General features: G+C 41.9%; 1 protein-coding gene across 1 annotated transcript in view; it reads left to right on the top strand.

Moving 5' to 3' along the window:
• Positions 1 to 1073: 1073 nt before the first annotated feature.
• Positions 1074 to 24487, top strand: part of LOC135527407 (agrin-like) — a 567339-nt gene continuing 543925 nt past the window's right edge. The window contains 2 exon segments of the mRNA XM_064955939.1: positions 1074 to 1532; positions 3186 to 3447. Of these exon segments, the coding sequence (XP_064812011.1) occupies positions 1344 to 1532; positions 3186 to 3447 (451 nt within the window). The 5' untranslated portion in view covers positions 1074 to 1343.

Raw genomic sequence — 24487 nt, 5'->3', positions numbered from 1 at the left:
AAAAACTGACTCTCCGTTACATCTTAACATGTCATTTCGTAACTTACCGCACGCATAAAGCAACTATTTCTGTCTTACAATCTGTAGCACTTCTATCATCCTTTAAAAACAAGAAATGGACAGTGACGGGGTAAGGGAGGGGGGATACCTAGTCATTTTTCTCATCATCATTGCATGCGATCATCATTCTCAAAGCCGCTGTTTACTTCTAAGATCACTTTAGCACCGCCCTAAAAACCAGATTCAATTTCGACAAACCTTCAAATAGGTATGTAATGACACATTATATAAACTCTTTATTTACATTTTAGAGGCGATAAGGTGATAAGTTGGACAGATCTAGTGAAAAAAAGCAATTTTCGCACAACATCTCTCCTTCTCACTATCATGCAATAGTTTCGCTTCCCCACCAGCTATTTTTAAAAGACCCGAAGGGCTCATTGCCTGCTTGTATTATGCAGAAACGGGCAGCGTTTAGGTCATGTAATTGATTCTGTTGGAAAGGGGAAAAATTGTGCTTTACAATGGTATTGATATTACAGTTGATCTGGAAGTATTACGTTTTTGGGGCGCTAAAATACGAGCAATTGTACGGACCAATGCGATGTACGTTACAAATATCCTGTTTTCGAGAGCGCACCGTAAACCCGACATTTTGCTCGTATAGAATGACCGGCAGGCTATTTAATTAATTTGTGAAGCGTGGAAATGTACACAGTGACCCATTCCTAACAAAAGGGACATAATGGTAGCATTTACAGATGTTGATCATGGGAAATCTTAACAAAGATCCATAATATGATTGCTTAGGAAAGGTGTACTTTATTTCCAGTTCTGGCCTGTTTGTAAATTGTTATTTTATAGTTTAGATTAGGCTTTAACTAAACAATATAGGCATAGACTACTTCATTGTCACAGCGCAGTCCCTTTTTGGTTCTACACTTGTTCTATTGGACGCGTCCTTTCTCCGAAGGGTGGCGTTTTACACCACTTTCGGCAGCGTTCCTGAAAACCAAGGTCCCCTTCACCAGTCGTGTCAGCAATTCAGACTGCATGCAAATCAGAAGGGGTGACTGTGAAACAATCGAGAGGCTGAAGTGTAGCGCATTCCTCGAGAGAGAGAACCCGTTTCTCTCCCTGCCGGCTCCCAGTCAGGCAGCTTGGCCCCGACGCAGTAGATGCATGAGTTCTGGCTGAAACTGGGAGCTTCGTGGTCAGTAGGGAAATCAGAAGCATTACTCGAACCGAAATAGTGAGTATTGTTGCGACATCGATTTCTAGGCTACTTTGCGTCGCAGAGATTTAATTTTGTCCGCAACTTTTTGTTCTCCGTTTTCGTGACCATGGGTTCAGAGCAAACTCGCTTGTACGGGTGGGCATTGATGATAGTCGCGGTTTTCTGTCAACGGGGTCATGAAAGTTGCCCGGAGGAAGATTTGGAGAAAAGGGAAGAGGAGGCGAACGTGGTTCTGACTGGCACCGTTGAAGAAATCATGAACATGGACCCAGTGCACAATACCTACTCATGCAAGGTAAGTCTGAGTGAGTTCATAGATTTCTGTTGAATGAGGTTGCTGCTCAATCTTTAACCGTCTTGAACATAGTCGCGTTGAAAACGTTACAACGTAGTAGGATTACATGTAACGCCAAGGGGGCACCTGTCAAATACCAGCCCACTTTTCATTTGGAATATTTTGTTCATTTGCGGTCATTCGAATCAGTGCATCAGTTTTACTCGTACATTCGCAAAGCTTAAAATAAAGGCAAAAGTTGAACAAATAAGTAACAATATCGCCCCTTTCAACAAACTACTTTTATTACGCATTTTAGGATAATAAACCCTTTTATACATACATAGGGAACACAAAGAACTGTATTCAAAGGGAAGGTCAATTGAGCTCTAATGATTTAAATGCTTGAATTAGCTATACGGCGTTACATTTGCGGTTCTTCAGACTTTCTTTATTTATAGCCATGAGGTAGTATTTGACAATTACCTTGTCACGGAGCACAACACTAAAGATCCATATCTTACGTGTTCATTAAAGTTTTTACCATCAAACCATCAATTATATAGCTACTGGACGTACTGCCACTTAATCATCTCAAACATGCTGTGAACCACCTGCCAGTGCCCTTGACCGACCTCCTGCAAACTGCATCCGTTTGTATCGTCAGTGGTCCATTTCGTGGCATGTTGAAAACGGTATGCATCTCTCTGGAAGCAATAACCTACATTTTTTTGCAAACATGACAAACCATTATACCAGTAGGAAAAATGATGATAAAAATACATAAAAATACAGAATGAATATTTTTCGATATTGTCAGCCACAAATATATGCCCCTGCAGCAGGTTATGAGGTAAAGGGCCTTGCTCTAGGGCACACTGGCAGTAGGTTGCACCTGAGATTCTGATGCCTTGGTTGCAAAATCATGTAGTAACGTGCACTGTTAACAGATGGATAAATACATATTCAAATTGGTGCGTGAAAAGCTTGTTGTGCTGCAAACAAGTTATTCCAATGACAGAAGCCAATCCTGCAATTAACAGTCCGCCACAAACCCCTCCGCATTGTCTATCATTGAGGAATTCCTTTGGTAATTCATTGTAAATTTAAAAAAAGCAGTTGCAGTCGGCGTTCTTCCAGATCTGCAACCTGCTGTTTGGTCTATGGTTCCTTGGCTCATGATTTGGGATGTAGATAAGTTGTCGCATTTTGGGATCTAGACCACCAAATGACACCAGCCCATAAAGTGAAATGAAAACCCATCAATGAATATGCAAATTCTTCTGTTGGAAATAAGATTATGGTTTAGGAGATGTTGTCCAGGAAAGTAAGTCATTATTCAACCCTGTTACTCTGTGATGTATACAATTTGGCCCTTTTTACATTTGTATTACAGTAAGTGCTTTGGAGAATAAGTCCCTGCAATACTTTAGATTAGTCCTGGAGTCCTGGCTGAAATATATGTGTTAGACAAAAATTATTGCAAAATACTTTTCCTATTAAATGTTTGCTTTAAGTTAGACTGCAAAATGACAGCATAAACCATATGACAACGTTCCACTTGCAGACATCATATCCTGTCTATGATGTCATCTTGTTCAGTCTACCGTTAAAGTTACAGCCTCAATACAGAGCTAAACCCCCCCACTGTCTTTCTCCATGGCCTTGGTAAAGGTGAGGGTATGGCGGTACCTGAAAGGAAAGACCATGGTCAATGGCGAGGTTCTTTTGGACGGTGGAAACAAGGTGATGATTGGTGGCTTTGGGGACCCTGAGGTCTGCGACAACCAGGTTGCCACTGGCGACACGCGCATTTTCTTTGTCAACCTGGCTCCGGAGTTCATGTGGCCAACGCACAAGAATGAGCTGATGCTCAACTCCAGCCTGATGAGGATTACCCTGCGTAACCTGGAGGAGGTGGAGCACTGTGTGGACGGTAAGCCGGCCATTTTGTTGTCTCCTCTCTCTCTCTGTCTCAACAGGACTGTATGGAATAGACACCCCATCTCTGTGTCCCATCTAATATGGCTGCAAGTGCCAGCCAGGTGAACTGAATGTGTTGTTGCTAAACCTTCACACATTAGCCCGAGAAGAGTCAATTTCATGGAAATTGAAATATGTGTTTCAGGAGTGGCCACCTGCTAGTTAATGTGATTATTTTAAGGTTATTCTGACAGTTGTATTGGGCAGTCACATTGTAAAGTCACAATCCCTGCTCTCATGCATCACAAGTAGGTGGTGTCTGAAATCTCATAGCTGTAGGGTTTACACCCATAACTCTGTTCCCAGTACTCAGACAAATTGGGACACCTGAGTGTCTAAGCATGTTGGTTGTCATGGTGAATGTGGTGCGGCCCTTCAATGATCTGTCAGGCCTCAAGGAGGTAGACAGTGTCCCCTTTGATGAACACCTTCAGAGACAGTAAATGACCTCCCTGAGGCTTCAACCCTAACCTTTGACCCTTGTCAGTGGGAAATGTTATGTAGTCAGGGGAGCTCCTTAAGTATTTTTACATATAACCCGGAGCTTTGAGTCATTTACTGGGGATGACATTTCTCACACACTTTTAGCAGTTGACCTTTATGTTCACACCACTGTTAGTGGCAAAGCCTTGGTGCCATTAAGAGACAGCCTTTCTCATTTTATCTAAACAGAGGCAGAGTCGGTAGCAGGTGGAAACTGAAGTGGAGAACAAATGATTAGATCAGACTTTTCTGCACTTGAGAACATAGTTTTTCGAGGAGCTTCCTGAGTTTGGGAGAAAAAAGGACACGAATAATAGATTTTAGCCAGCTGTAGCTGTAGATACCGAAAACGTCCCCACTGCAATAAGAGTTAATTGAAAAGGTTTGCCTCTTGGTATTTTCTGTAGAGAACCCATTTGTCAGCCACTATAAGAAGACCCATACCCGTGACTAATGAGTCCGTGACTATGCCCCTATCTGACCTCTGCCATCAAGCGTGGCTTGTTGCTGTTCAGCTGGTGCGTGACAATGCTGGTCAAAGTAAGACTTCATAAGAAGGCCTCAAATACCAGGTGAAAATAGTCGGTGCATGACTCATTCGTGGTAGCAGGTGATTCCAATGGTCACAGTTTGCTTATAGAGTTTGGTTGAGTTTGGCATGCAAAAATGAATTTGCTTGTCTGTCGAAGCAAGAAACACTGTACTGCTAACCTTTTTTGTACCTTTTTTACGTGTTTTTTTTAATTTATTTATTTTTGTTGTGAAGAGGGGAGTTTCTTCGCTCTAGCAACTACTATATAGATCTAGAATGTGTCCTTTTTTGTTGTGGGTGCCTTGTGTTTGAAGAGGTTGTTAGCATGGCCAGAGTAGCCCAATATTTCACATAACCAGCTAGAGGGCCTAGTGTTATGCATGCTACTGCAAAAAAATAAAATAATGTGTGGACTAGTGAAGAGAACATATGCTTTCGTGTCCTGTTTCAATGAAACCTTATGAAACTTTTCAAGCTTTATTCAAGTTAACTTGCAATGTATTTGAAATTGTAATATATTGCATTGCTATACACTTATTGCATAGTACATATCCGGGCATCTCGTGGTTAGATACAAATCCAGATTTTTTTTTTTCCGGGAACCATTTCAGCCAGGCGATTGGTTGGCATTCCTCTGAAGAATGAGCTCTGAGGCTTCAAAGTTGCAAAGTCTTTAATTAAGATAGTCAATTTGGATCCCATCCTCTGTGAGCAGCCAACCACCCATCGAGAAGACTGGAGATGTTAGTACAGTCGGACAAGGCTCTACCTGCCTCTGCGCTCAGTGTATCCTCTTTCTTCCCATTCTTGACATTTCCACAGCTCGGAGAGGCCCAGGGATGCCTAGCGGAGCTAGGTGGGGAGGAAAGAGTCTTTGTGTAACATGCATGGGGAAGGTGAGAGAGAGGATAAGTGCGAATGAAGTGGAAAGAGCGAGGAAGAGATGGTGAGGAAATGATTTGTTCTAGTGTTCACTTGGAATGCTGAGGATGTATGTTTTGCTTGGCATCTCATGGTCGGGAAGTGCTTCTAAAGCTCCACGGTGTAGCTAGATGCCTGGAGGCATCATGTTTCGCACTCGCTCCACAGCGCTTCAGTGCCGCAGTACGGGCCACTCCAAAACCTTGCACGGGAGCACGCAAGAAATGCTTTTATCTCGCTAACAGCAGCCTCCCCCCAAAGGAGTGTTTACAAGTCCTCTGTAAACACCCGGCGCTATTACAAGCACAGCTCCATATTTGACCCACTCCCAACGTTTCATCTCTTTTTACTGGGCACTCAAAGGCAATTTAGAGTCTGAATTAAGAAAAAAGGGCAGAATGTACACTACCGTTTAAAAATTTGGGGTCACTTAGAAATATCCTTGACTGTGAAAGAAAAACACGTTTTGTCCATAAAAATAACATCAAATTGATCAGAAATACAGTGTAGACATTGTTAATGTTGTAAATGACTATTGTATTTGGAAACGGCAGAATTTGAATGGAATATCGACAGTGGGGAGAACAAGTATTTGATACACTGCCGATTTTGCAGGTTTTCCTACTTACAAAGCATGTAGATGTCTGTAATTTTTATCATTGGTACACTTCAACTGTGAGAGACGGAATCTAAAACAAAAATCCAGAAAATCACATTGTGTGATCTTTAAGTAATTAATTTGCATTTTATTGCGTGACATAAGTATTTGATACATCAGAAAAGCAGAACTTAATATTTGGTACAGAAACCTTTGTTTGCAATTTGCAATTTGCAACAGAGATAATATGTTTCCTGTAGTTCTTGACCAGGTTTGCACACACTGCAGCAGGGATTTTGGCCCACTCCTCCATACAGACCTTCTCCAGATCCTTCAGGTTTCGGGGCTGTCGCTGGGCAATACGTGGGAGGTTCTTCAGGAAGCATGGGGTAGAAGCATGGGGTAAAATCTCTTCAGATTTCCTCAACAAATTGACAAATAGAATGCCGAAGGTCTGCAAGGTTGTAATTGCTGCAAATGGAGGTTTCTTTGACGAAATCAGTTTAAGACACAATTTTTATTTAGATTTAAAATTCATTATTTAACCTTGTCAACGTCTTGTATGTTTTCATGGAAAAGAAGAATTTCTCAGTGACCTCAAACTGTTGAACAGTCGTATGTATGTACAGTTGAAGTCGGATGTTTACATACACCTTAGCCAAATACATTTAAATTCAGTTTTTCACAATTCCTGACATTTAATCCTAGTAAAAATTCCCTGTCTTATGTCAGTTAGGATTAGCACTTTATATTAAGAATGTGAAATGTCAGAATAATAGTAGAGGGAATGATTTATTTCAGCTTTTATTTCTTTCATCACATTGCCAGTGGGTCAGAAGTTTAGTTACATTCAATTAGTATTTGGTAGCATTGCCTTTAAATTGTTTGTTTAACTTGGGTCAAATGTTTTGGGTAGCCTTCCACAAGCTTCCCACAATAAGTTGAGTGAATTTTGGCCCATTCCTCCTGACAGAGCTGGTGTAACTGAGTCAGGTTTGTAGGCCTCCTTGCTCGCACAAGCTTTTTCAGTTTTGCCCACACATTTTTGATAGGATTGAGGTCAGGGCTTTGTGATGGCCACTCCAATACCTTGACTTTGTTGTCCTTAAGCCATTTTGCCACAACTTTGGAAGTATACTTGGGGTCATTGTCCATTTGGAAGACCAATTTGCGACCAAGCTTTAACTTCCTGACTGATGTCTTGAGATGTTGCTTCAATGTATCCACATAATTTTCCCACCTCATGATGCCATCTATTTTGTGAAGTGCACCAGTCCCTCCTGCAGCAAAGCACCCCCACAACATGATGCTGCCACCCTCGTGCTTCACAGTTGGGATGGTGTTCTATGGCTTGCAAGCCTCCCCCTTTTTCCTCCAAACATAACGATGGTCATTATTGCCAAACAGTTATATTTTTGTTTCATCAGATCAGAGGACATTTCTCCAAAAAGCATGATGTTTGTGCCCATGTGCAGTTGCAAACCATAGTCTGGCTTTTTTATGGCGGTTTTGGAGCAGTGTCTTCTTCCTTGCTCAGCGGCCTTTCAGGTTATGTCAATATAGACATTTTTTTCACAACACAATGCCACAGCTGTCTCAAGTTTTGAGAGAGCATGCAATTGGCATGCTGACTGCAGGAATGTCAACTAGACCTGTTGCCAGATCATGTAATGTTAATTTCTCTACCAACATGGTTTTAGAGAATTTGGCAGTACGTCCAACCGGCCACACAACCGCAGACCATGTGTAACCACACCAGCCCAGGACCTCCACATCCAGCTTCACTTGTGGGATCGTCTGAGACAGTCACCCTGACAGCTGCCGAAACGGAGGAGTATATCTGTCTGTAATGAAGCCCTTTTTTGGGGAAAAACTCATTCTGATTGTCTGGGCCTGGCTCCCTAGTGAGGGGGCCTATGTACACCCAGGCCCACCCATTACCGTGCCCCTACCCAGTCATGTGAAAGCTGTAGATTAGTGCCACATTTTTCAATTGACTGAAATCTTATATGAACTGTAACTCAGTAAAATAGTTCCAATTGTTGTGTTTTTATATTTTTGTTCAGTGTAAATAGGCCTAACATCATATGATACTTTGTTAGATACGGACAATTGTATTTTCATATAAATATGGGCAAAATCAATAGTAGGCTATCATTTTGCGAGCCGTATTAATGTATATTTTGCGAATGATATGATGGCCAGTTTGGGCAGGCTGAGTGTAGGCCTACAAATCAGGCTCTGAAGATGAAATGATAGCATTCTATTAAGCTTACTAATAGCCTTTACAACTGGCCGTGTGTGCTTCTTATCAACGTTAAACAATAGGCTTTTGGTAAAAGTGGCTCTGGATTTGTAGCCTAAACCTATGCAGCGACAATATGACAAGTCAGAACTGACACCTAAAGTATCCTAGGTTATTTGTTTAGGGCAAGAATAGGCATATTCAAAGGATGTTGACTTTTGCTTGTTGAATAACACTGAATAGAAGCAATTGGTGATTGTGGCAGGTGGCCAAATGCGTGACCAGGGTTGCTCCCATGGGAGCAAGTAGAGCACTTCCTCGGCTTACCTGTCATCCACGCCAGGCTTCTTCATTTGTTCATGGAAGTGCATTATATATGCTGCTAGACAATAATGCCCAAAGAAGCTGTATCGGGACCGTTTGTAAATGCCTATAGATGCTACGGAGGAATTTGGTAGAGACTCATTTCTACTTCAGTCCGTAAATGTTCTTTTTGCCTCTCAATCGTCTCTAATAAACTGCAGCAGAGCCCGATTCTTGCCGGGGCTCTCAAGATCAACGGTATCTATAATTTGTCTCAATCAACTTATCAGGCCTGGGCTACATGCTAGAAAGTGCAAGCTCGAGAAGCATGGGGCAAAGTAATAAATCCAGTATAGGCCTAGTTATAATTCCAATATTTTCCAATTAAGGTATCCTATAGATTGGAGGAGAAATCCTGCCACCGGTGTCCGTTCAGAAAGCCTCTGTATCAGGCTTAACGTGTCCTATTTCTTTTGGGATGAAGCCCCTATATTGTTTTTACTCTACTTGTATATTGTGTATGATATCGTGCTTTCACCATTAGATCACCGAGTCCTTGAGACTGTAAAACAGAACGCTGCTAATTTCAACACTAAGCACTTTACCAAAGTAATTAGAAATTCTGATATTTGCACAGCCATTATGGAGGCATTCCCTGACCATATTCACAAAGATAGCCCACTTACAGCCCATTTAAAAATGACTCAGGGCCCATGTAGGACCTATTTTGTAGCCCACATACCCATGCGTGACTGCAGGTGTGCCCAAATGGGTCCCAGAAATAGTCCCTGACCATATTCACAACTGAAACCCAATTTACAGTCTATTTAAAACATGGTAAAGGGCCCATTTGGGACCCATGTTGTTGCCCACATGGGTTTGCCTGTGGGTGACCCAAGTGGTTAACATGGCTGGGTCTGGATCATAATTCCTGAAAGAATAACACCAGATAGCCACTTATAGCCCATAAAACAATGATCCAGGGCCCATGTGGGACACATGATGTAGCCCAAGTGTGTGTTCCAATGTGTGACCCAGTTGGTATGCCCATATGAAACCCAGGTGGGGCCCACCTGGACATGTTGGCTGGGAATCTTGCAGAATGCACAGACAGGCACTCATTATACAGGCAGCATACATGTTTAGTTTGAAAAAGTCACTGCAAAATATCAAAACATTCTGACCACACCTCTACAGAAAAGTGATCACAATTAAGTAAACTACCGTGGCGTAATTCCAATAGTTGCAAATTTTACATTAAATAAATGGCATTACTTAAAAGGTGAATGGGTGTTTCCCAGGCAGGGTTTACAATGCTTGTTCACACGTGCACAGTTTTATGACAGGTCTGATTTATAAAAGGAAACATGCACAAGTGTTGGGTGTGCCAAGTTTAGAAATCTCAATATTTTTGTACATTCGCAGTAGAGGTGTGGTACGTATTGCAGTTTTGGGGACACTTTTCGCTACAGCGGGAAAATTAAATCCCATTCACAATGTTCAACATTCACAATTTTCCTGGCATGGTCTATTGTAACAGGATTGTAATGTTGGGACTCTCACGTTGCTACTCTGACGCTGTGTTTTGTAACCATGTGGGTGGTGGGAATTTACCAGTTGTGAAGTCGTAAATACCAATACGAAAAATACAACTATCATGCTTATAAACATGAACCACATTCAAAGATTGCTTTTTATAAATGTTTTGTTGCATTTAACTGCCGTAAATGCTGTTATAAAGGCCATTTCCTTAATCGGTGAGGTCAGAGGTCACCATGTGGGAGAAGTGGGTGGTCAGGACGATAGAGGAATTAGTAATTACCAGTTGGCAGGCCGTTCAAGTGGATTTTTCCCAGTCATACACTGGCTGCGGTTCAAACTCCTAAAAGACACACCCTCGTCCACTTACCCTCGCCTTATGCCCTTGGGGAATCCCCGTCACCATCTTGGAGGGCAAAGACACACCCTCGTCCACTTACCCTTGCCTTATACCCTAGGGAGAATCCCAGTCACCATCTTGGAGGGCGGTCCAAATGATTAGCCAAGCAAGGGAAGTTTGCAACGTAAGCCCCTCAGTCCTCCTTTTTAGTCCAGTTTGCGAGTGTACAAATTATGTTCACTTTGGGGCCTGAAACTCCCCATAATTCAATTTGCGACGATTGTACATCCGCTAAAAAAAGTCTGCCAAAAATTAAAACCTCAACTTCAATATATGGATGTAACATACAAGTGTAAGTAAAAACAAATGTAAATAAGTTGTGCTGCTAATGCACATGACTGCACAAACACGTCTTGTAAAAGTAATGATGTTTTTGTTTGGTTAGCTTCTGGAAATAAATAAAAAATGTTCCTTCAGAAGTTCCAGCTAGGCACGTTATTTAGCAAATTAATTTGCTAGCTATCGTACAGTAGGCGTATATTAATTATTATATATTTAATGTACACCACCATTCAAATGTTTGGGGTCACTTAGAAATGTCCTCCTTTTTGAAAGAAAAACATTTTTTTGTATATTAAAATAAAAATAAAATATCAAATTGATCAGAAATACAGTGTAGACATTGTTAATGTTGTAAATGACTATTAAAGCTGGAAACTGATTTTTTTTAATGGAATATCTACATAGGTGTACAGAGGCCCATTATCAGCAACCATCACTCCTGTGTTCCAATGGTACGTTGTGTTAGCTAATCCAAGTTGATCATTTTCAAAGACTAATTGATCATTAGAAAACCCTTTTGCAAATGATTTTATCACAGCTGAAAACTGTAGTCCTGATTAAATAAGCAATAAAACTGGCCTTCTTTTAGACTAGTTGAGTATCTGGAGCATCAGCGTTTGGGGGTTCGATTACAGGCTCAAAATGGCCAGAAACAAAGAACTTTCTACAGTCTATAATTGTTCTGAGAAATTAAGGCTATCCAAAGTGAGGAATTGCCAAGAAACTGAAGATCTCGTACAACGCTGTGTACTACTCCCTTCACAGAACAGTGCAAACTGACTCATATCCACAGCTATAAACCAGGCTGTAAAAAATATGAACATAGCCTACCTATCACTCTTTCCTTGACCCGGTGCTTGAATGCAGAGGGGAGACAATGTGATGTTTCTTTGCATTTCCTTCTTGCTCATGTCTACTGGGTTGATGTCGTTGTAAATGTATCAAAATATTTGAGGTGTTGGCAGCTGCGTAGGCTATTTTCGTTGACATACTGTTGACGTTTTATCCACAACTCTTGTCGATTCGCCATTGTAACCTACGTGGAAGCCAAACTGTTCCCAAGCTGGATATTTAAACGATGGCGGACCCTCTAGTTCTGGTTTATCATCCCCACCACTCACCATCGTACGTAACTAGCTTCCAGCTGCGTCTCACAAAAGGCATAGGTTCTAGTTGTTTTAATGGAATTGCCTGAAATATTTTCTTAAGGTCAGATTTATTCAAGAGGCATAGACCTATAGGTCAAGTGTTTTTAGTTTTTTATATACTGTATATTTGTATTCATTTGGGTGTGCAGACTGAACCGAGGTCCCATTACAGAGCCGGGTACATGTACGGTTACACCTCTAGTTCGCAGACTTTTTTCAGAAGTTACTCGTGCAGAAATTGTGTGAAATTTACCCAATGATTATAAATGAGGCCCCAGGACCCGCTGTCTGATATCAGGGCTTTGGGGCTCCTGCTTTGTGAGAAGGAAGGCTCTTCCCTAGCTGTCCCCCTGTCATCACCCCTCTTTCTGTCAAACTCATTGCCTGCATGTCTGCCTGTCTGTCACATAATACTGTATTTCTGTGTGTATCTCTTCTTGCCCGTCCATGTGTCTATCCACCTCGCAACCCATCCATCTGTCTGTTCTCCAGGCTTTCTTTAGAGGTCTAGCATCTACCCATCTACCCTCATCTCCGTCCCATCTGTTCCTGGAGATCTAGAAGGGAACGCTTGCTTTTCCCACACTCCGACTCCTCTGTATCAGAGCCCATCAAGAGGCCTTGCTTTGTCCACCTGTAATTAGGCTGGAGTCTGGGCCGTAAAGCTGCCAGCCTATTAACCAGGTGAGGTGAAACCTCCAGTGCATGCTCAAAAACTAATGGGATTGGCCTACTTTTATATCTCCCTGATGTTCTATCACAAGGAGATGTGTGTGTGACTTTGTTCAACTTTATAGCTGACAATTGTTAAAAGGTATAGTATAAACTTGACCACATCTAACATATGGATTTTATTTAGTATACCCATCAGAAATCCCAATGCAAAGTTGCACCTAACTTTGATATTTTTCTAGTTATTGCATAAAACCAATCAGAATTCCATGTGGGAAAATATTTTTCTGGGTTGTGCTGTAATAAGAGGACATGGCTGGCCAGCCTATTGCCTATTATGTAAACTTAAACAAAATGGTTTGAATACTTATTGATTCAAGACATTTCATATTTTCATTCTTTATTAATTTGTATAAAAAAATTGAAGAATAAAATTCCACTTTGTCATTATGGGGTATTTGTGTGTAGCCAACTAGCTATTTGCCTAGCCAACCACCGCGGTTATGGTCTGCAAGCTAGAGCCCAACTACTAGACACCAGCTAGAAGACAACTAACACAACACAACAAAAACAAAGAGAGAGATGAGACTTAGATTTATGGCTGGGGCCCATCCGATTGTAACCTTTTTAAGAGTGCAGGCTAAGTTAGCTACCAAAGCGAGGAAGATGCTTCATTGGGCTGAGGGAGATTCAGGGAAATCAAATAGCTATATAGGGAGAAATATCCAAAATGGATCAATTCCAGATGTCAGTTATCTAGCACACTAAACCAAGGTGGAAAATGTTGCAAAACTCCCGTAGCCTACTTTCCAGAGAACATGCAGAAAAGTTGAGATAACAAAAACTGACGAGGTACTATCCAATTTGAGCAAGTAGGTATGGTTTTCTCTTTTGTTTTGTTAGCCCACAGCAAGAAGGCACCAGAGCCTGCAGTGCTAATGAATTCTCACGAGATAAGACCCAAGTGCACCGTGGGAAATGTCTACGATATCCAGAAATAGATATGTAATAACTCAATCATAACTGTTTGTACTTATAGGTAACCAGATCGGGACTACAGCAAAGTTACTAAGTGTTTGATCACACTGTGTTAATTGGTGAGTAAAAACTCATGCTTTCTATCCTTCAACCTGTCTAGGACTGTTCACCAACAGCCAATGAAATTGCAGGGCGCCGAATACAAATCAACAGAAATCTCATAAATCAAATTTCTCAAACATACAAGTATTAGGCACCATTTTAAAGATACAATTCTCGTTAATCCAGCCACAGTGTCTGATTTCAAAAATGCTTTACAGTGAAAGCTCCACAAACTATTATGTTAGGTCAACACCAAGCCATAGAAAACCCCAGCCATTTTTCCAGCCAAAGAGAAGTGTCACAAAAAGCACAAATATAGATAAAAAATAATCACTAACCTTTGATGATCTTCATCAGATGACACTCATAGAACTTCATGTTACACAATACATGTATGTTTTGTTCGATAAAGTGCATATTTATATCCAAAAATCTCATTTTACATTGGTGTACATGTTCAGTAGTTCAAAAACATGCTGTGATTTTGCAGAGAGCCACATGAATTCACAGAAATGCTCATTGTATATGTTGATGAAAATTTAAGTGTTATGCATGGAACTTTAGATACTCTTCTCCTTAATGCAACCCCTGTGTCAGTAAAAAAAAAAACTTGACGTAAAAAGCATAATCTGAGTACGGCGCTCAGAGCCCAAACCAGCCAAAATAAATATCCGCCATGTTGCGCAGTCAACATTAGTCAGAAATAGCATTAAAAATATTCACTTACCTTTGATGATCTTCATCAGAATGCACTCTCAGGAATCACAGTTCCACAATAAATGTTTGTTTTGTTCGATAATGTCCAGCATTTATGTCTAAATAGTTTCTTTTGTTAGGGCGTTTCGTAAACAAATCCAAACGCGTGTTCAGGTCCAGCCGAACGTCGGACGAAAAGTTCAAAAAATTATATTACAGGTCGAAGAAACTTGTCAAACTAGGTATAGAAACAATCTTTAGGATGTTTTTATCATAAATGTTCAATAATGTTCCAACCGGAGAATTCCATTGTCTGTAGAAAAGTAATGGAACATGAGATACCTCTCATGTGAACGCACGTGACTGAGAACGAGGCTGCTGCTCGACCCCTTAGTCAAACAGCTCTCATTCGCTCCCACTTCACAGTAGAAGCCTGAAACAACGTTCTAAAGACGGTTGACAAAATGACCCATATCCCACTGTGTATTCGATAGGGGCTGAGTTCAAAAACTACAAACCTCAGATTTCCCACTTCCTGTTTGGATTCTTTCTCAGGTTTATGCCTGCCATTTGAGTTCTGTTATACTCACAGATATCATTCAAACAGTTTTAGAAACTTCAGTGTTTTCTATCCAATACTAATAACAATATGCATATATTAGCATCTGGGACAGAGTAGGAGGCAGTTCACTCTGGGCACGCTATTCATCCAAAAGTGAAAATGCTGCCCTTGACGAGATGACTCATGACGTGTATAGGTCACACCCCATCGAGCAAGACTTCGATTGTGAATTGCGATGAAGCTGCCCTCGAGAGTGTGTGTGTTGGCCAAGCACACATGTGCATGTGTGTATGTCTAGCACATTATGTGCACACTGTGCAGCGATATCATTTCTTAATAGGGAGAGTGTGATGACAAGCCCTGAGATGGCACCCATCTACAGCGTTACAGCAGCTTTCTCTGAGGCCTCAGGAATGTTCCTCCTTACATATTTTACTCTCTCTCACTTTCTCTGTCCCTCTTTATCCTGTGTGTGTGTGTGTCCACCCACTGACCCCCCTGAGCCAAGAGATTTGGCTCGCTGCAGTAGTTGCCGATCCTGTTGTTTTTAGCCAATAATGGCAAGGAAGTGATGGCTTTCAGAGGAAAACAGAGATATCTGACTTATGGCGTCTCAGTGACAAACACACACACACTGGTTCTCTTTTAACACATTATATTTTAATCTCTAAAATATGTCATAGCATAGGCTGTAGTTCTTAGGAAGTAAAGCACAGCCCATTGAAGGTGAATGAGAACATAGTCACTTGTAGCACACAGTGCATTGATCCCTTGAAGATGGAGCAGCAGGCTTCTGTTTGCAGTCAACATGGTTCCATCAGTCACACAGACTGTCCACTGATGCACAGCACTTGACGGAGAGAAGAGGGAGTGAGGGTAGGTGCGACGGAGGGAGAGAGAGTGACATAAAACTAAATGAGAGGGGGAGTAGAAAGTATAGAGAAGTGTGGGGCAAAGAACGAGAAACAGAGGGTTATATGAAAATGAGAGTGGGGAAAACATGAGGCGGTTCGAAAATTATGGGGAACAAGAGTGAGCGAGGAGTGCAGCGGGGAGAAATTTTAAAGAATTGGAGAGAAAGAAAGGGTTGCAATTAGAAATGAGAGAGTGAAATGGCAGTGTATATGAAGGGGGAATTGAGCAAGAGAAAATCAGGTGCAGCAGTGAGAATTGAGAGAGGGAAAGGGAGTGCGAGTGAGAAACTGAGGGGTGCTGTAGGGAGAATTTGAGAGTGAATCAGGCCAGCAGCTCCCCTGCTTCGTGTTGGGCCCTTTATTATCCACACTGAGATGAAGTCTTTCCAAGACCAGCCAGCGAGACGCTCCACTGCTCCTCCCGGGGTTACTAACTCTCCAGTGGCTCTTTCCCAGTGTCCCCCTGTGTAGTGGGTTTCTGTAAAAAATCGAGTTATCTGATCTTGGTTTCCAAAAAGTGATTAAAAAAGCAGAGAGAAGACCTCATCTTAATGTGGTGCATGATCATGTTGAACTGTAGCCCTCGTTCTCATTTTGTTGCTTTAGTTTCACTCCAGGAGTGTGGGAAGCCCAGCCAAACAACGACTGATTGAGTTCCACACCTGCAACAAGGCTCCTGGCATTTCTGTGGGAAAGTAGACTCTCTGAAAATGTTCGCCCGAAGGAATGACTCATCATAGACTAGCCTACTGCCGGCGGTGTACCCAAACCCACCCTTCATATCGATGCATTCCTCCTCACTCACCATTCGCTAACTCCAAACCTGTCTCACTCTGGAGAACCTCGCCATAGACATTACTATATGGCAATGTCAGCCATTTGGGGGTGGACACCATTTTACAGTTTCTATGGCACGTTGATCTTCTCTACCCGCTTCCTGCATGCTCTTTTGTCCCCTTGGACTAAGTGGATAGAAGCCTGTGCTTGGAAAGCACTTGAAATAAGACAGATTGGATTGCTCTCCCCAAAAATACGAAGATCAAGTTTGGGATGTAGAGGGGGAATTTGGCTCCTCCATCAAACTTTTCAACTATGTTCAATTTCAGGTTGAAAAAAATGAAGAACTAGAAGGCCCCATAGTTAAGTGCATAAAGGTTAGATGCAATGCAGCCTCTCGACAAGGGATAAGTCAGAACGTGTGCCGCTCTGATGTCTTTGATTAAGGAAGAAAATGAACATGTAAGTCTTTCATTGGCTGCCTGCAAATATTAGCATTTTTTTTCCTGTCTGATGAACAAGGCCTGTCAACTGCATACCAGAAGGTCAAACAAACTGCACTACAATTATAAACAACACGGCCATATGTAAGAACATTACAAACAGTTAACCTCTAGCGTTGAGCAATCCCGTATCCGGGAGCGTAATCATAGCCTCAAGCGCATTACCATAACGCAACGTTTCCTATTCATGAAAATTGCAACTGAAATGAAATAAATATATTGAAACACAAGCTTAGCCATTTGTTAACAACACTGTCATCTCAGATTTTCAAAATATGCGTTACAGCCAACGCTAGAAAAGCATTTGTGTAAGTTTAGCATGGCATAATGCTATGCTAGGCTCTGCTGGCAGCAGGCAACATTTTCACAAAAATAAGAAAAGCAACCAAATTAAATCATTTACCTTTGAAGAACTTCAGATGCTTTCACTCAGGAGACTCCCAGTTAGATAGCAAATGTTCCTTTTTTCCAAAAATAATATTTTTGTAGGCGAAAAACGTCACGTTTGTTCATCCTGCTTGGCTGAGAATTCGACCGAAAATACTTCAACTATAACGGCAAACCTTTTTCAAAATTTGCTCCTTAATATCGACAGAAACACGGCAAACGTTGTTTAGGATCCATCCTCAGTGTTTTTAACATATGTATTCAATAATATATCCGTGGAGGGAGTTGGTTTCTCATAAGAAACTATTGGAAAAATGGCTACCTCAGCATTTTACGCAACGTTTTCTCCGGGAGACACCATGCGTCCACTCGCCCTATATGGTCTCTTACAGCCATTCTCCAATGGAAATGCCTAAAAAGACGTCACAATGCTGCAGACACCTTGGGGAAAACGTAAGCTGACTCCTAGCTTCTTCACATCCATATAAGGAGTCATTGTCATGAGGCTGTTTCAAAAAATGCGGCACTTCCTGATTGGATCTTTATCTGGGTTTCGCCTGTAACATCAGTTCTGTGGCACTCACATACAATATCTTTGCAGTTTTGGAAATGTCAGAGTGTTTTCTTTCCAAAGTCAATTATATGCATAGTCGAGCATCTTTTCGTGACAAAATATCTTGTTTAAAACGGGAACGTTTTTCATCCAAAAATTAAAATAGCGCCCCCTATATCCAAGAAGTTAAAATGTGAACAATTTCCGCCGTCTCAAAATCCCCATCAGCTACAGTGGGGCAAAAAAGTATCCTGTAATTTTCGTCATAGGTACACTTCAACTATAACAGACAAAATGAGAAAAAAATCCATAAAATCACATTGTAGGATTTTTAATGAATTTATTTGCAAATTATGGTGGAAAATAAGTATTTGGTCAATAACAAAAGTTTATCTCAATACTTTGTTATATACCCTCAATTTACTTGCACATGATATAACGCCAAATTGTAGCTGATCCCATTAGATAGTGTGTTCATTGTCATAGTGACAACTGGTGCTGCACGGTATAAAAACAATGTGGTTTTCGAATTTTTGTTACTTTCAATACTTCTGTCAAATGTGTCTCAAGGATCAACTCTTATCAGTGCAGCCAATGTCCCTTCTGTAGTGCAAAAGCACCATACCTGCTCCACTTAGCCTGCACTGGAAGTCTGGGCAGCATCATGTTAGCTCCCCACTCATGCTGCACAGAGGTTGACACGCTTGAATAATGCAACATGGAATGTAGAAAGTTTGAAACTGTTAATTACTGCTTGCAAAACAATATCCATGCAGGCTAGAACACAATATAATGCAAGACGATACCGGTAGTTGCTAGCTTACAGCAATTCACTACCCTGGTACTTTGTCTGTGATAATATGCAAACCACAAAGCAAAATATGCTGATTTCAAAGCTGATTGCCACCACAACGTTGTTAACTTCAATCGGTTTCTATCTATTGCCTCAGCAAATTGACTCCTGTACACAGCGGGCAGGATGCAGGGGCAACGCCGTGTGCTAACGACATTGTGTGCGAACTAGCTTTGTAGATACCTAGCAAGCAGTGTCACCCCCGCCTCCCACCTGCTGCTGTGTAACAGAATCTTCCTTAGGACTAGCTGGCTAAGCTAGCATACAGTATCCTTTTCTCCCACCTGATGAACACCTGTCCTCGCCTTCAATAACATAACTGTGGGAAAATAGTGCCCGACAGGCTGGGGTGAAGAACACTACTGGTGTGTACTAGCAATACCTAGCTACCGTTGTCGCCCCCTCCACCTCTATTTCAGTGGGGTTTATCTGCGGGTTGGCATCCAACGTTATGGTGCATTACCGCCATCTACTGTACTGGAGTGCCCCTGCGTCCCACCTATGTACTGGATTTATAGATAAAAAATGGACCAATAGAAGTAGACTGAGCAAAAAAATCAATGCAGCATGTAAGTGTTGGTCCCATGTTTGATGAGCTGAAAAGAAAACCATCCCAGAAATGTTCCCTATGCACAAAAAAAACGTATTTCTCTCAAATATTTTTGCACAAATGAGTTCACATCCTTGTTAGTGAGAATTTGTCCTTTGGCAAGATAATCCATTCGTCTGCCAGGTGTGGCATATCAAGAAGTGGATTTAACAGCATGCTCATTACACAGGTGCACCTTGTGCTGGGGACAATAAAAGGCCACTCTAAAATGTGCAGTTTTGTCATACAGCACAATGTCAGATTTTTGTCTCAAGTTTTGAGGGAGCGTGCAATTGGCATGCTGACTGCAGAAATGTCCACCAGAGCTGTTGCCTAAGAATTGACTGTTCAGTTCTCTACCATAAGCCGCCTCCGTTTTAGAGAATTTGGCAGTACGTCCAATCGGCCTCACAACCACAGTTCATGTGTAACCACAACAGCCCAGGACGCGACCACATATGGCTTCTTCACATGCAGGACCGCCTGAGACCAGCCACTTGGACAGCTGATGAAACTGTGGGTTTGCACAACCAAAGAGTTTCTGCACAAACTGTCAAACCCCCTCGGGGAAGCTCATCTGCGTGCTCGTCGTTCTCACCAGGGTCTTGACCTGACTGCAGTTTGGCGTTGTAACCAACTTCAGTGGGCAACTGGAGCACTGGGCCTGCCACTCTTAAATATCAACTGGGCCAGCACAGGCGAAAAACCTTCCGACAAACAAGATGGACAAGTCAGCACAGGTGTAACACATACTGAATAATAAAGGTGACAACAATTGGTGCACCCTATGTGCTAACATGCTATACGTGCTAAAAGTCCAACTTCAAAACATAAATGGAAAAACTTTTAACATCTTCCTTAAGACAACAAATACACTATATATACAAAAGTATGTGGACAGCCCTTCAAATGAGTGGATTCGGCTATTTCAGCCACACCCGTTGCTGACTGGTGTATAAAATTGAGCACACCGCCATGCAATCTCCATAGACAAACATTGTCAGTAGAATGGCCTGTTGCAAGGCTTATGTGGAGGCAACAGCTAGCCTCTTTGACCCTCTATTTGAATGAAAGGGTTTGTGTGTTGTCATTTGGATGTGTGTGTGCCCTTCTTTGGGACCTCATAGTGTCCCTACCTCTGTCTTCCCTCTGTCCCTCCCTCTCTGCATAGCCATGTCTTTGCAGATTGAACTGGCTGCCAGGATGCTAGCGGAATCTTGATCAGGGCAAATTTACATGGAGACAATGGATGAAGTTAAAGTGATTTCTCCTTGCTTTCTCTCCCTCTCCCAAGACTATTTGTCCCCCTCTGCCCCTTTTTCCCTCCCCTCCACCTTAGTCTTTTTGCCAGGGTTCTCTCTCTTCTTTGCGCGTTGGTGTCTTTCGGAGAGGGAAGCAGCTCCTCTACAGTGGAGTGCACTAAATTGGCTTTGACTTCGTCTGTACTCAAGAGGACAGGCCCCTTTTCTATACTCTGATAATAATGAATAATGAACTCAACACACATGCACACACGCGCAAGGTTGTGAATACACACGCGCACACACACAGAGCCATACACACACACCGGCGTTACTTAAACAGGCTGTTAGGAGCAGGACCTTCTGTCACTCAGTTTGCCAGAGTATAGATAATAGGCCTATTTATGCATGGCATCACACCGTACATAATTATATGCATGAGCTCCATTTAGCAACATGTCCAGTGTCACACTCAGTAATTGGAATTTAAATGCTGATACTCAATATCATTGTGCACTTGACGTATAAGTATCGCCAATATTAGGCTAAAATCAACCTCTTCTTATGTAGTACATTGTGGAAAGAAATCAGACAAATTGTTCTATTGAATTGATAAAAATAATGAACTCTTCCAGGATGGATGTGATTGTACTCAGACGAGGGCACAATATAGACACGTGGTTCCATCAACACCTTAGGCTTGCCTCTCAACTGGTGTTCCACCAACAGTATTGTTGATGATAACAGATAGGAGAGTCCTGCTCCTGTCATACAGAAGGCCCTCAACATGTCAGACCTCAGTTATGGTGATTTACGCTCGCTGGATTACCAGCAGTCATCACTGCTGTGTTTTCGGTCCGCTTGCTGAAGCTCCACTCTCAGTAGATTAGGGATCTGAATTTAAATCTACCTTGCAGCACCTTAGCATAGGCTGGTCCTCCGCACGCTCTCTCTCTCTCGCCCTGATGAGTGTGGAAGCGCTTGGCGCTGTGGGGGTTCATTTCTTTACTATCAAATAAGGAGGGACAAACTTATCACACAAGTCAGAGTTATACTTAAACTACATCTTTAATAATAAGAGCTTTGCAATAGCAATGACTTTCAACGATTCACCATTTCGAATGATCCGTTGAGAGAGAAAACAAAAGTACAAAGGTCTTTTATAGCCAAGATACACCCCTTTCAACTTACATTTTTTTTTTTACCTTTATTTTACCAGGCAAGTCAGTTAAGAACAAATTCTTATTTTCAATGACGGCCTGGGAACAGTGGGTTAACTGCCTGTTCAGGGGCAGAACGACAGATTTGTACCTTGTCAGTTCGGGGGTTTGAACTCGCAACCTTCCGGTTACTAGTCCAATGCTCTAACCACTAGGCTACCCTGCCGCTCCATGACGAACAACAGATACATATAATGTTCACAAGGTTAAGACTCTAGAACCGTCATTAACCAACGAGAACCATCTAGAACCATCTCTTCCTGGTACGGTATAGAGCAGAAACATGAACTCATGTTCTCTGGAATGGTCTTTAGGTTTTATCACCCAAAGACATTGTAAATCTCCTCTGTCAGTGTTATCTCATAGAGGCCCATCCTCAGTAGAACACACACACACACAATAGTAAACAATACTCTATTCTGTCGAATAAAACAACCATCATAATGCAATACAAGCATTATAACATAATCTTACAATTTCCCTGACAGCGCTCCTAAGCCACAATATTATTAGAGCATGAACTTTATTTTCTTTGTGTCAAGGAGCCATTTTCCTTGGTTTAATAAGGGAGAGAAGGGGGTGTTTGATGCCCATGGGGATTGTGTGTTTACATGGGTGAGATTGTGAGAAACAGGTAGAATGAGTCAGACCCAAACACGGTTCCCTTTGAGAATGCCTGGCTGCGTTTTTAACCCCTTTGTTGTTTGGCAACTTTTTTGAATTGCTGTGTGACATTTCATATGGAAAAAATACATAAACAAAACATCTATTCTTCTATTTTATCAGAGGGCCATCTATAATAACCCACACCTGTCACTTTGACGACCGGAGATTATATACCTAGCTACATATCTCTTGACAGTTATATAATTTCCTTGCTTGTGGTAGGCAGCCAGTATATTATTCCCCCCTACCTGTATAATGTGACAGTTAACACAGTAGACCAAGTTGTAAATCAATGGCCCACAGCCATCCAGTCCTTTCATATCAGCGCTCACAAAGGAAAGGAGACAAGGATATGAAGCCCATTATTGTGACACAACCTTAGTTGACGCCCGGCCCTTTAATGTTAGAGCTACAGCCACCTGTCCTCCATCACCGCTGACAGTGTCACAAAGCCTTTGAGGGTCCAGTTCCGGGCTTGTCAGTGCACACCTAAGGTCCCAAACATCAGTTAATTTCTCCCCTTTCTCCCTGGCGTGATCCAGGACAATGGGCAGAGGGTGGTAGGAGGCTTAAAGAATAGTGCGATTTGGACTCTCCCATTTACCCTCGGGCCGCCCTGGAGCAGAAACCTCAAATTCAGGAAAGGAGAAAGAGAGGGGCGGGTAGGGGAGCAGATTAAGGAGAGGAACCATGGTGGCTCAGAAGAATCCCAGTATTGTTGCAGTCTGCTCATCAAAGCGTAAACAGTAGGGGTGTAACGGTACATGTATTCATCTCCAAATACTTAAAAAGTATATTTACAAAATAAAAACACCCGGCTATAGGCTAAGCCAACACTGCGTTATAGCCGTATGCCTCTTGAGTAAATCTGAGCTGAAAACACTTCATTTCACACTGTTCTGTTAAAACAAATAGAGCAGGTTGAAATCAATATAAAAATCTTAATTGGAACATTTCAAACTGTCCTTTTGTGAGGCACAGCCAGGAACTTGTTCTGTATGATGGCGAGTGGTGGAGTCAAATTGGAAGATCCTCCATCATTGTTTAAATCTCCAGTTTGGGAACATTTCATTTTCCCAGCAGATTACAATGGATAGAGTGTGAATAAAATGTTAACAGTATGTCACCACGCTCAACGAGAAAATGTTGACACTTTTACACCAATATCTCCCCAGTGAGCAAGGGGGAAATGCAAAGAAACAACACTGTCTACCCCCTGCATTAGCAGCTGATTCTGGTTGGGCTGAAGAAATTCAAGAGCTATGTTTATAGTTTATACAGTCTTTGGTTTATTATAGCCGTGTATATGCACCCATTGTCGTTCTTTAGGGGGTTTCTGTACCTCGTGAAAGTGCTCGAGCCACATCACAAACTTCGCTCTTGAAAGCATTTCAGAACACAGTTAGTACCCGCACTATATAAGCAGGCCAAAGCCAAAGTTTCAATGAATTGGCCAATGCACCCTGTGTTGCGCTTACTTAATAACAGTGACAGCCCATCACATTACTCCAGAGTGGAGATGTACCATTCTACAGACGTGCCCTTTATGAGAGTCAAATCAAGTCCAATTTTACTGGTCACTTACACGTGTTTAGCGGATGTTATTGCGGGTGTAGCGAAATACTTGTGTTTAATATCAGTGCAGTAATATCTAACAATTTCACAACAATACACATCTAAAGGAAAGGAATAGAATTTAGAATATATAAGTATATAATATATAAAGTGGTCATCTGGTACTAGAGGCAGTGTCATGGTGCGTTCGTAACAGTCACGGCTTTCTTCCTGGGACGAAGAGGCGGACCAAAACGCAGCGTGGTTATAGTTCA

Source organism: Oncorhynchus masou, chromosome 33, assembly GCF_036934945.1.
Source record: "Oncorhynchus masou masou isolate Uvic2021 chromosome 33, UVic_Omas_1.1, whole genome shotgun sequence".
Taxonomy (NCBI): Eukaryota; Metazoa; Chordata; class Actinopteri; order Salmoniformes; family Salmonidae; genus Oncorhynchus; species Oncorhynchus masou.
The sequence above is the reverse complement of the archived record's forward strand: the minus strand, read 5'-3'. Positions and strand labels throughout refer to the sequence as shown.